An 11,904-nucleotide genomic window follows, 5' to 3' on the forward strand; every position below is an offset into this window, starting at 1 on the left:
TACAATTCCCATGACCTCAATAACACCTTGTATTCCTGTAGCCAACCCGCAGCGGCAACACTGAAATGCCTTTGCTGTACCGTATAATCCACAAACAGGCGCATTTCTCTTCTGTAGAAGCGCGCTTACACGCGAGAAAAACGCACGGCTTTTTGAAGATAAATCAAAGTCTGTTTACCTACAAGTCTTTGAGTATGTCTTTATTTTTAAAAAAACAAAAAAACAGCGTGCACCCAACTCCCCAAGTATAAAGATGCGTCTATTCCAGAGAGTATACGGTACTGCTCCCCTTCCCTGTAACCTACACGCTCCAGAATCCCCAGTGAGGCAGGCCAGCCAATCACTGACGCGGACTGTGAACGGTGACGCATGCGCCCTGGAGTGTCAAGTTCATGTGTTCCAGAAGCACCGTGGAGGTCACGATTTTCTGAGCAGGACAGAGAGGTGAGTGCAGGATTGAAAAACACGCTCTGCAACAAAACAGGCAAGAGGATCTGCACGTAGGTGAATATGAATAGTGAAAGTTGCTAAAAGCGAGCATTTTAATTAGCTTTACTGTACGGCACTTTTAAGATGTGCGGTTAAATCGTGCGTGCAATTATTAACTACATACAATAGCAAACACGTGCGATGCTTCCTTTATGCTGTCGTTTGATTTTAAAGTGATGTGTTGCATTCTCGTTGCGTTAATATAACCTGCTTTGTGTGCTCTCGGTCCGACTGTGCCTGCGCTAGGCCAACGCTTAACCTAACCTTACCGAGCAGTGTGGACGTCGCTTATTTACCCAAACTGGCATCTTGTAAACTTTGCAATATTTCGAACCGAAATATATACGTTACTCAAGCAGCATGTGTAATTACTGTACCTCTCCTCCGCCTTGTGTTCGTGCGCGATGCTTGATATAATATAGCGGCTGTGTTGTAAGACTGTTTTACTCAAAAGCCTCCATTAGTGTTTTCCACTCTTGTAAGAAAGTTTCCAAACGAGAGGAGGCCCCATTCGGCCCATCTTGCTCGTTTGGTTGTTTATTGATCCCAGAATCTCATCAAGCAGCTTCTTGAAGGATCCCAGGGTGTCAGCTTCAACAACATGACTGGGGAGTTGGTTCCAGACCCTCACAATTCTCTGTGTAAAAAAGTGCCTCCTATTTTCTGTTCTGAATGCCCCTTTATCTAATCTCCATTTGTGACCCCTGGTCCATGTTTCTTTTTTCAGGTCAAAAAAGTCCCCTGGGTCGACATTGTCTATACCTTTTAGGATTTTGAATGCTTGAATCAGATCACTGCGTAGTCTTCTTTGTTCAAGACTGATAGATTCAATTATTTTATCCTGTCTGCATACGACATGCCTTTTAAACCCGGGATAATTCTGGTTGCTCTTCTTTGCACTCTTTCTAGAGCAGCAATATCCTTTTTGTAACGAGGTGACCAGAACTGAACACAATATTCTAGGTGAGGTCTTACTAATGCATTGTAAAGTTTTAACATTACATCCCTTGATTTAAATTCACTTTAGACAATATAATTCAACACTTTTCGCAGCTTTGACTGTTGTTAATACAGCTTAGTTTGGATGAGAAGAAACCAAGCTTGTCATTTAGCAATCTTGAGAAGAATCTTCAAAAACTTGTGATCACAACAACTCAAAATAAACTATACATGAGCAGCTAATATGAAGTGTTGTAGTAGCGACTCCATCATTTACCCAGTGGTTCTCAACAGGTGTGTGTGTGTGTGTGTGTGTGTGTGTTAAATATATTATTTGTTTATTTAGCAGACGCCTTTATCCAAGGCGACTTACAAAGACTAGGGTGTGTGAACGATGCATCAGCTGCAGAGTCACTTATAACTACGTCTCACCCGAAAGACAGAGCACAAGGAGGTGAAGTGACTTGCTCAGGGTCACACAATGAGTCAGTGGCTGAGGTGGGATTTGAACCGGGGACCTCCTGGTTACAAGCCCTTTTCTTTAACCACTGGACCACACAGCCTCCTTATATTAATTACACACACACACAGAAGTAGCGTTTTTCACTTGCGTGCGAAATTATATTAAAATGGAGATTTACTCGAATTCTTTGAGAATTTTTCCGTCAGAGAATCTCCCCTCTGCACAGTACAATGTGTGTTTGTTCCAAGCATCATTTATGCATTGGATTTCTTTGCATGATACCTTTACTGATGCAGTAGCTTTATTTTTTTATATAAATGGCATTGTTTTTGTTCCTGTGCTCTTACTGGTCCATTGGTAATTAAAATAAAACATGCCTTACACAGATTACATTAACACCAAGCGCCACGGCTTGAAACTCTCTCTAGCCCTGCACACTGTCCTGGGTTTCAGAACTAACTCCAATATAAGGAGGCTGCCTGGTCCAGTGGTTAAAGAAAAGGGTTTGTAACCAGTAGGTCCCCGGTTCAAATCCCACCTCAGCCACTGACTCATTGTGTGACCCTGAGCAAGTCACTTAACCTCCTTGTGCTCCATCTCTCGGGTGAGACGTAGTTGTAAGAGACTCTGCAGCTGATGCATAGTTCACACACCCTAGTCTCTGTAAGTCGCCTTGGATAAAGGCGTCTGCTAAATAAACAAATAATAATAATAAAGGTCTCAAACCCTGGAGAGTGCTTCAGCTCTGAAGCTTTGAGAACATTGTGTAGTTCACCGTCTTGTCCAGCAGAGGGCTCACTGCTTGCTCTGCTCTCCTCCGCAGGGCTGCTGGAGGCTGCACACCATCATGGCAAAGCTGTTTGAGAGCATCGGGAAGCTGGGGCTGGGGCTGGCTCTGGTGGGAGGGGTGGTGAACTCCGCCCTGTATAACGGTGAGTGTGGCTCAGACTGATCCCTGCGTGTGCAAGCACCCCTGCATGCATTGCAAGAACAGATTGAATTAGACAGAGCTCTAAACTGCTCAAGTAAAAGGCCAAATAAATAAATAAATATGTATTTGACTTGGCCCTGTCTGCTGACAGAACCACTCGGCTTCACTTAGCACTTCTCTTGCCCATCCAAAAGTGCTCAAGTAACTGCTTGAACCAAGAAACGCCCTTCTGTACAGTAGAATGTGTGTTATTGCTGTGGGTCTCTCTGGGCTGTGCTGGGAGCTCTTTTGGCTGTGCTGGGAGGGGGTCGCTCTTGGCTGTGCTGGGAGGGGGTCGCTCTTGGCTGTGCTGGAAGGGGGTCGCTCTTGGCTGTGCTGGGAGGGTGTCGCTCTTGGCTGTGCTGGGGGGGGGGCCGCTCTTGGCTGTGCTGGGGGGGGGGCGCTCTTGGCTGTGCTGGGGGGGGGTCGCTCTTGGCTGTGCTGGGAGGGGGTCGCTCTTGGCTGTGCTGGGGGAGGTCTGTCTTGGCTGTGCTGGGGGGGTCTCTCTGGGTTGTGCTGGGGGGTCTCTCTTGGTTTTTAACCCTGCCCTGTCCTGCCTGCCCCACAGTGGATGCCGGTCACAGAGCGGTGATATTTGACCGTTTCCGAGGAGTCCAGGACATCGTGGTGGGAGAGGGAACGCACTTCCTCATCCCCTGGGTCCAGAAACCAGTCGTGTTCGACTGCCGGTCTCGCCCACGCAACGTCCCAGTCATCACAGGGAGTAAAGGTACTGCCAGCACCAAACAGAGCTCTGAACTGTTCGAGTAAAAGGCTGAATTACAGCAGCATTGTGCAAGTCCATCCATATAAGCTCTACATATCCCTGGTACATGAATCAGTTATGTCTGTCTCACATGGGTTATGCATCAGGGATTCCCGTCAAATCGTCTCATGAATTCACATCGGCAGCTTCTTCAGTCCAACCTGTTCAATCATTTCATTGGTTCCCAACTCCTCTCCAAAGCATATTGATTGGTTCACCTGTCCTACCTGCTCACTCTGGCACAGGGCGGGAACAGGGTTATGAATATGCATGGCGAGCCTCTTCTGAATAAAAGGTTAGTGAGGTCAAAGCTGCAACAGGAGCAGTGATTCGTTGCGAGTTTAATGCAAGCAAAGGCAGTCTGCAGCTAGCCTGTGCACTTTGTTCGAGGTGTAAAGAGGAAGGCTTGAATTTGATTTGGATTAGACGTTCTGAGCCGTATTCATAAAGCTTTTATCACAGTGTTTGCTAATGTTGCAGAACTAACGAGAAACAGCTGAGGCATGCCTCTGAGTTATTAAATGAGCCTCCAGAGTTGTTTGTTTAGCCTATTAAGTACCGAATACATTGCTTTGAAAAAATCTGAGTGCAGGCTCCGCTCTGCTGATCTCAGACTGCCGTGTGTCCCGCCTGCTCGCCTGCGCTCTATGGGCGACAGGACCTTCTGTTGTTATGCCTCCAAACTATGGAACTCTATTCCACTAGAGATCAGGGACTCAGCAGTTTTGAGTGTTTTTAAAGCTAATTTAAAGACTTGCTTTTTTAGAAAGGCGTGTTTATGATTTTTATGATTAATTTCCTTGTGCTTTTTATGTATAATCTATTGCTGTACTATTAATTATGAAGCGCTATACAGAAAAGTTTATTATTATTATGTATTTTGATACATTAGATTTAGACTTCAGTTTTGTGAGTTTTTTTTCCATTTTGGCGGGGCTTGATGTTAATTTGGCACAGTGCTTTGAGAGTGTTGCTCTCAGTGTGTGTAGCTGCTACAGTTCTGAACAATTCAGCCAGTTAACTGGCTGAGTAAACCCTGATGATGATGATGAAGTGTAACCCTCTGTCAGATCTGCAGAACGTGAACATCACGCTGAGAATCCTGTTCAGGCCGATGGCGGGCCAGCTGCCCCGAATCTTCACCAGCATCGGGGAGGACTACGATGAGAGAGTGCTGCCCTCCATCACCACGGAGGTCCTCAAGTCTGTCGTGGTAAGAGCCGTGCAGGGGTACCAGCTGTGCACCCAGTTCTGCTTTCAGAGCTCCCCCTGTTCAGGAATATTATCCAAATAACTAGGCATGAGCCAGGAGTTTGAACTTTCATCACAGCGTGAGTGTCTCACCAGAGCCTTTTAGTTATTCACACTGTTTTATAAGGGAGTGAAGTCCTGTCTGCTTCAATCAGGGCAGTGTTTCTCCAATACACCACGATGAGATTATGCAGCAACACTCCTCAAATCTCCTGCCACTTCATTAGGAGTTTTATTATAAGCACCTGCTGCTTCTTGTAAAGTGCAGCAGTGTATTTTGTCTCCTGCTGCTTATTGCACAGTATTTCTTTGGTGTCTTGTGCTGGGCAGTGACTCTGCAGCCCCCCTCTTCCCCAGGCTCGCTTCGATGCGGGGGAGCTGATCACGCAGAGAGAGCTGGTGTCCCGGCAGGTGAACGAGGACCTCATGGAGAGAGCCGCCACCTTCGGGCTCATCCTGGACGACGTCTCCCTGGTACGTACCCGCTCCTCGGAGCCTGCATCTCCTGCCCAGACTCCTGGGTCTTCATAGACTTCTCAGTCATTCATCTCCCTAATTTAAATGGTTGCTAAATGTACATCTCTGACACGGCTGAAAGTGCAAAATTATATGTATGAGGATGCAATAGCCTTGGTGTTTGCATAGTATACAGTGTTGCACGTTATTCAGTTTTCAATATAATATGGTTCTTCAAAGTCTTTTCCATTTACAATTGCATGCTGTACACACACACACACACATACGCACGCACACACACGCACACAGGGTCTATCATCTACACTGTACCCAGCCTCTAATACTGTCACCAGCGCACACACACACATACACACACACACACACACACACACACACAGTGTCACTGATAATGAGAGAGGAGACACACACACACACACACACACACAGTGTCACTGATAATGAGAGAGGAGACACACACACACACACACACACACACACACAGTGTCACTGATAATGAGAGAGGAGACACACACACACACAGTGTCACTGATAATGAGAGAGGAGACACACACACACACACACACACACACAGTGTCACTGATAATGAGGAGACACACACACACACAGTGTCACTGATAATGAGAGAGGAGACACACACACACACACAGTGTCACTGATAATGAGAGAGAGGAGCTACACACACACACACACAGTGTCACTGATAATGAGAGAGGAGACACACACACACACACAGGGTCTATCACATGCTCTGTACCCAGCCTCTAATACTGTCACCAGCGTGCACACACACACACATACACACACAGGGTCTATCACATGCTCTGTACCCAGCCTCTAATACTGTCACCAGCGCGCACACACACACACACACACACACACACACACACACAGGGTCTATCACATGCTCTGTACTCAGCCTCTAATACTGTCACCAGCTTAAGGAATGCCAGGTTTCGTCGCAGCTGGATTAGCGGATCTCCTAGATGTATGTAAATCTCAGTGGTGAATTTGTAAATACTAAAATAAAGGTAATGAACCCACAGACTCACCTGACCTTTGGGAAGGAGTTCACAGAGGCTGTGGAGATGAAGCAGGTGGCCCAGCAGGAGGCAGAGCGAGCCCGCTTCGTGGTGGAGAAGGTGGGTGCGACTCCACGGGGGAGAGCTCAACATTGCATTAGGACCTCCGAGTTACAAACTGCCCTGAAACAAACCGGGCTGGCTTCACTGTAGAACCTCCAGAACCTTCACGGAACACAATTTAACAGTGAGACGGTCTCAAAGAGATTTGTCATGTTGCTTCAATGTCAGCATTGCTAATGTTAAACTGCAGCAGCGACGATGCTGGTTTCCATAACAAGGGCGTAAAATGATTTTAAACGTGCACTAATTGTGCCTCTCTTTCTCTCTCTCACACCTTGATTATGCAAACCATACCTTCCAAGCAGCGTTTGTTATATTATTATTATTATTATTATTATTATTATTATTATTTATTTCTTAGCAGACGTCCTTATCCAGGGCGACTTACAATTGTTACAAGATATCACATTATTTCACATTATACAGATATCACATTATAATTAATAATTAATAACAAGGGCAGCAGTGTGGAGTAGTGGTTAGGGCTCTGGACTCTTGACCGGAGGGTCGTGGGTTCAATCCCAGGTGGGGGGGACACTGCTGCTGTACCCTTGAGCAAGGTACTTTACCTAGATTGCTCCAGTAAAAACCCAACTGTATAAATGGGTAATTGTATGTAAAAATAATGTGATATCTTGTAACAATTGTAAGTCGCCCTGGATAAGGGCGTCTGCTAAGAAATAAATAATAATAATAATAATAATAAAGTACCTTGCTCAAGAGTACAGCAGTAGTGTCCCCCACCTGGGATTGAACCCACAACCCTCCGGTCAAGAGTCCAGAGCCCTAACCACTACTCCACACTGCTGAGGGTTAAACTCTTAAGTAAAAGCAGGCATGGAGTGTGACTCCAGCCCCTGGTAGTGGTGACCGTGACTGTGTGATTGGCGCGGTGCTGACGGCCGTGTCACTGCTGCTGCTGTTGTTGTTTCCCAGGCGGAGCAGCAGAAGCAGGCCACCATCATCTCGGCGGAGGGAGACTCCCAGGCCGCCCTGCTCATCGCGGACTCGCTGGCCACGGCGGGCGACGGGCTGGTGGAGCTGCGCAAGCTGGAGGCAGCCGAGGACATCGCCTTCCAGCTGTCCCGGTCCCGCAACGTCACGTACCTGCCTGGGGGCCAGAGCACGCTGCTGCAGCTCCCTCAGTGAGGGAGGCCGGGCCCCCAGAGAGGAGAGCAGCCCGCCGCGGAACCATCGGATTCACCACAGCGGGCCAGGATAGCACCTGTGCATTTTTTTGTTTGTTGTCTGCCTCTTCTGTAGCCACCCAGTACTCTGATGTGGCGGTCTTGTGATAATGTACAATCTCTCCCATAATATATCCGGCTGATTTTAACATATTAAACTTATTTTTTTAATTCTCCCAGGTGGTCTCTTCTACAGCTTTGACTGTAATGTGTTTAGTTTCCTGGCATTTGCAAAGAACGTGTCAAATAATGTCTGTCTTGTGAGAGCTGTAGAGCAGTGCAGAGTCATTTGTAGATGTGGAAGAGAGCCCTGGACTGAACCATTGGTGCTGGGTGTGCCCTGCCCTGCCCTGTCGTGTTTCAGCGTTTTGATTTGGAGTCTCACTGTCCCACGAGGGACTCATCGTCCCACACAGTGCCAAGCAGAACTTTTACTGACAGCATACATGGATTTGCCAGCCTGTTGGACTTCTGTTAATGGAGTCATTTGAACCCCCCTGTTTTTATATTATGTTCAATTCATCCAGGCATAAAAAAACCTTAAAGCATACTTTTCATCTCTCTCTCCTCTACCCCCCCCCCCCCCCCCCCCCTTGTCTAAGTGAAGTCGCTTCGTTTGTAAAACAAGATATGCTGGTTATTTGCCAGGTTGTGTGCTTAATCCCTGAATGAAAGTAAAAAATATATATATTTGAATCATCTGTGTATATGACTGTGAAGTGTCTTGTCATGATGTGGTTGAGCTGACCTGGTATCGCTGGCAAGTGGTACTGTTTCTGAAAAGCCGCCTTTGCTGTTGCAGTGGGGCTGGTCACATGATCACTCACACAGCACTTGAACTGAAAACTGTCATTAATTTAATTTTTGTTTTGTTTTGTGTGTGGGGGGGTGGGTGTTTGGAATAATGAATTGAATAAAGAGGTGAAATACTGCCCCGTGGTATATACATGCTGTGTGAAGTTCTCATCTAACCCCCACCAGTCTGAGTAGTTGACCGCCCAGGGCCAGACACGTTTCTATCGCCTGCTCTTTGATTGGTTAAAGTGAGGAAGAGTCGAGCATAAAGAAGATGCTCATTTCTGGTGAATCAGCTGTAAAACCTAGACTTTAAACTGGATTTGAAACCAGAAGCACAAGGGTGTGAAGATTCCTTCTGGTCCGGGGGCAGGTACCTGTTTCGTTTTAGGATAGCCCCAAGGGGAAGGGGCCCTGTTCTCACCGCCCCCCCCCCCCAATGGAGAATGCTTGTCTCCTTCCAGATAGACAGACAGAGCCTCAGTTGTATGAACCATCGCTGCATTTTTTTAAAATGTTGAATTCACGCGTCTGTTTTAAAGGACGATGTACAGCGAATGATGAAACAAAACTGCTCAATTTCTGTTCATGCTCTCCTGAGCAGTGCCCACTCCCCATATACGAGGATTGATCATAATTAGGGATGCTGGTTTCCCTTGAAAGAAAAGAATCGATATACCGGTATGTATTTATATTTAAATGCTAACGTCGTTTCCCCAGCTGTGATGTAGACGTCAAAGCAATACATTTAAACCAGGTTTGTGAGCTTCAGAGCTCCAATAGAAGTGGTTCTGTGGTCCAGGTGTGTTTATTGAAACATCAGGTTTATTCACTCGGGTTGATTTAAGGCTGTTTTAAAAAAAAAACATAATAGATGTGCAGGAGTTTTAGACCAGCAGGCGCGAGGAAAATATTTTCAGAGAGAAACCCCAGGGCCTAACTTCAACTCAGCAGTTATAAAATAATTGATTTCTTAGCAGATGCCCTTATCCTGGACGACTTATAATTGTTACAAGATATCACATTATTTTTACATACAATGACCCATTTATACAGTTGGGTTTTTACTGGAGCAATCTAGGTAAAGTACCTTGCTCAAGGGTGCAGCAGCAGTGTCCCCCCCACCTGGGATTGAACCCACGACCGTCCGGTCAAGAGTCCAGAGCCCTGACCACTACTCCACACTGCTGCCCTGTTTATGAATAAAACTGTTATCCTTGAAACAGTTTCGTGAGCACCAAACTAATTTGTAAAAAAAAAACAAAAAAAAAACAGACCTTTAAAAAAACAAGGAGATAAGGAACATTTTGCCATTAGCCAATCAGGAGAGAGTGTTTTGGGGTTTTTTAACACGTGACTCCTCAATCATGTCCCTATGCCAGATGTCTGAACAGCTGCTGAAACTAATCCGTTTCCATGCACTGAATACTTTCTTACACATTCACGCTGTATAACAGGGATGATCATGTTCCGTGAACGCTGGTCTTGTAACACTGCAGATAAAAATATTGGATAACTTTCAACACAATTGTGGTGCGTTGCAATTGACTCTGTGGCCACCAGGGGGCAGTGTACGTAATGATTCCAGCTGGGTGCAGTACAGTAGGGGGTCTTGAACTTGGCTCGTAAACTGAGTCGCACCTTTTTTGTAGAACAGAAACACTGATCTGAAAGAGGATGTGTTTATTGGTTCAGCCTTAGCTCTGTCATTTCTGGCATCCGCAGTGTTCGGAAGGTGTTTTTTGTAATCCTGTGTTGGACTGCTTTCCATAGGCCGGTTATTTAATGAAGGGGCACAGAGAGAGGGCACGGGGGCGCATAGTCCTTCCAGTTACAGATTGGCTGTAACAGAGATTTCACACAAAACACCCACATACTGGCTGTTAAGAGATCTGCATTCGTCAGCGTGTGATTCGCTGTATTTGAAAAAGCACGCTCCCTGTTTCATGTCCATCACCTTACTGTCTGCTTCTCGTCATCACAACACTGATATAATAATTCTGTACAGTATTGTGACGCCAACAGAGGAATGCAAAGGATCTTTTAAATTACGAAGCTGGACTGTTTGTGCATTTTGGCGATTGTTTAGCATCACATTCCAGTCAGGAACGTGAAAGCAGCCTCTCCTACGGTGGCCCTGAAGTGCAAAACACAACGACATTAAGGAAAATGCTGCAACATCACTGATAGGAGGAACAACCTGTCAATCACTGTGCTGTGGAACTGCGTGACGAACACAGTCCATATTAATATAATATAATTTACCTGCGCTTTGTCCTTAATATCATGTAAGGTATATATATTTTAAGCTAGAAATGCCGTTCAAGCTTTAAAACGTGTAGACCGGTCTGGAATAGTGTGCTTGAATACAACTTTTTGATATCTTTTATACTTTTTAAACTATTAAGCTTTTTGTCCTTTTTCTGTCCATCTTCATTCACTTTAATGGGACTTTTTCAACATTCTAAAGCTCCCCATTGTTTAAAAACTCCCAGACTTCCAACTTTCTATTTACTGTAAACGATGTAACTTTTGACACAAATCAGGTACTTTGACCACTTTCCCAACAAGTAAGACAAAAAGTTAGAGCATATGAAATCTTCCTCTACTTCTCAGCTATTCAAATGTGAAATTGAAACAGGAATGGAGTCTACAGCTGTTTTAGTAACCGCATCAACTTCTATCAGGAGGCTGCTTCCCGCTGTTGAATTAACTGTCATGGAACTTTGAGAAATTTCAAATTATAGCGCATTCTAAGCACAATTAGTAAACAACGTGACTTTTGACACAAATCAGCAACTTGACCACTTTCCCAATAAAGCAAGCCCCACAACTTTACTTGTAAAGTTACCATCTAGTTATTATTATTATTATTATTATTATTATTATTATTATTATTATTATGTTTATTTGGCAAACACCTTTATCCAATACAAGCACACCGTGCAAACACAGTATTTAAACGCAGTTCACTTTATCGTAAAATACTACTAGAATACAATATGAGGTAAAAAGTGACAATTTAGGATTAAGACAGTTTGCATCTACATAATGACAGGATAGCAGTGACGCAGTGCTGAGGATCCAGTGACGCGGTGCTGAGGATCCAGTGACGCGGTGCTGAGGATCCAGTGACGCGGTGCTGAGGATCCAGTGACGCTGTGCTGAGGATCCAGTGACGCTGTGCTGAGGATCCAGTGACACGGTGCTGAGGATCCAGTGACGCAGGGCTGAGGATCCAGTGACACAGGGCTGAGGATCCAGTGACACGGTGCTGAGGATCCAGTGACGTAGTGCTGAGGTCAGACGAGTCCATTGCAGAGCAGGAGGGGCGGATCTAGAGATCTACAGCACAGGTGTGAATACTGGAGTGGAGCTGTGTGAGAAACAAACAGCTCAATTAAAACCCTCCATTAGTCAAGTCT

At 45.5% G+C, this 11,904-nt stretch overlaps 1 protein-coding gene across 4 annotated transcripts; it reads left to right on the forward strand.

The window, feature by feature from the left end:
• Positions 1 to 316: 316 nt before the first annotated feature.
• LOC117433316 (prohibitin 1-like) lies at positions 317 to 7,860 on the forward strand. 4 transcript variants are annotated; one of them, XM_034055448.3, is made up of 7 exons: positions 317 to 444; positions 2,715 to 2,823; positions 3,430 to 3,591; positions 4,698 to 4,840; positions 5,236 to 5,352; positions 6,399 to 6,494; positions 7,434 to 7,860. In XM_034055448.3, exons 1-7 carry the CDS (start codon positions 370 to 372, stop codon positions 7,644 to 7,646), a joined length of 915 nt encoding a protein of 304 aa, XP_033911339.1. In that variant the 5' UTR covers positions 317 to 369; the 3' UTR covers positions 7,647 to 7,860. The 4 variants fall into 4 exon arrangements, with proteins under 4 accessions (XP_033911339.1, XP_033911342.1, XP_033911341.1 ...); XM_034055451.3 differs by having other exon boundaries at positions 402 to 500; XM_034055450.3 differs by having other exon boundaries at positions 403 to 504.
• The last annotated feature ends 4,044 nt before the right edge of the window (positions 7,861 to 11,904 follow it).

This window comes from Acipenser ruthenus, chromosome 33 (genome assembly GCF_902713425.1).
Source record: "Acipenser ruthenus chromosome 33, fAciRut3.2 maternal haplotype, whole genome shotgun sequence".
Taxonomy (NCBI): Eukaryota; Metazoa; Chordata; class Actinopteri; order Acipenseriformes; family Acipenseridae; genus Acipenser; species Acipenser ruthenus.

Bases quoted from the DNA above. Each gene is read 5' to 3' on its own strand.
- LOC117433316 (XM_034055448.3), top strand. From the start codon at position 370: ATGCGCCCTGGAGTGTCAAGTTCATGTGTTCCAGAAGCACCGTGGAGG. The intron at 3,592-4,697 runs GTACTGCCAGCA...ACCCTCTGTCAG, and splicing joins AGTCATCACAGGGAGTAAAG to ATCTGCAGAACGTGAACATC. The intron at 5,353-6,398 runs GTACGTACCCGC...ATGAACCCACAG, and splicing joins TCCTGGACGACGTCTCCCTG to ACTCACCTGACCTTTGGGAA.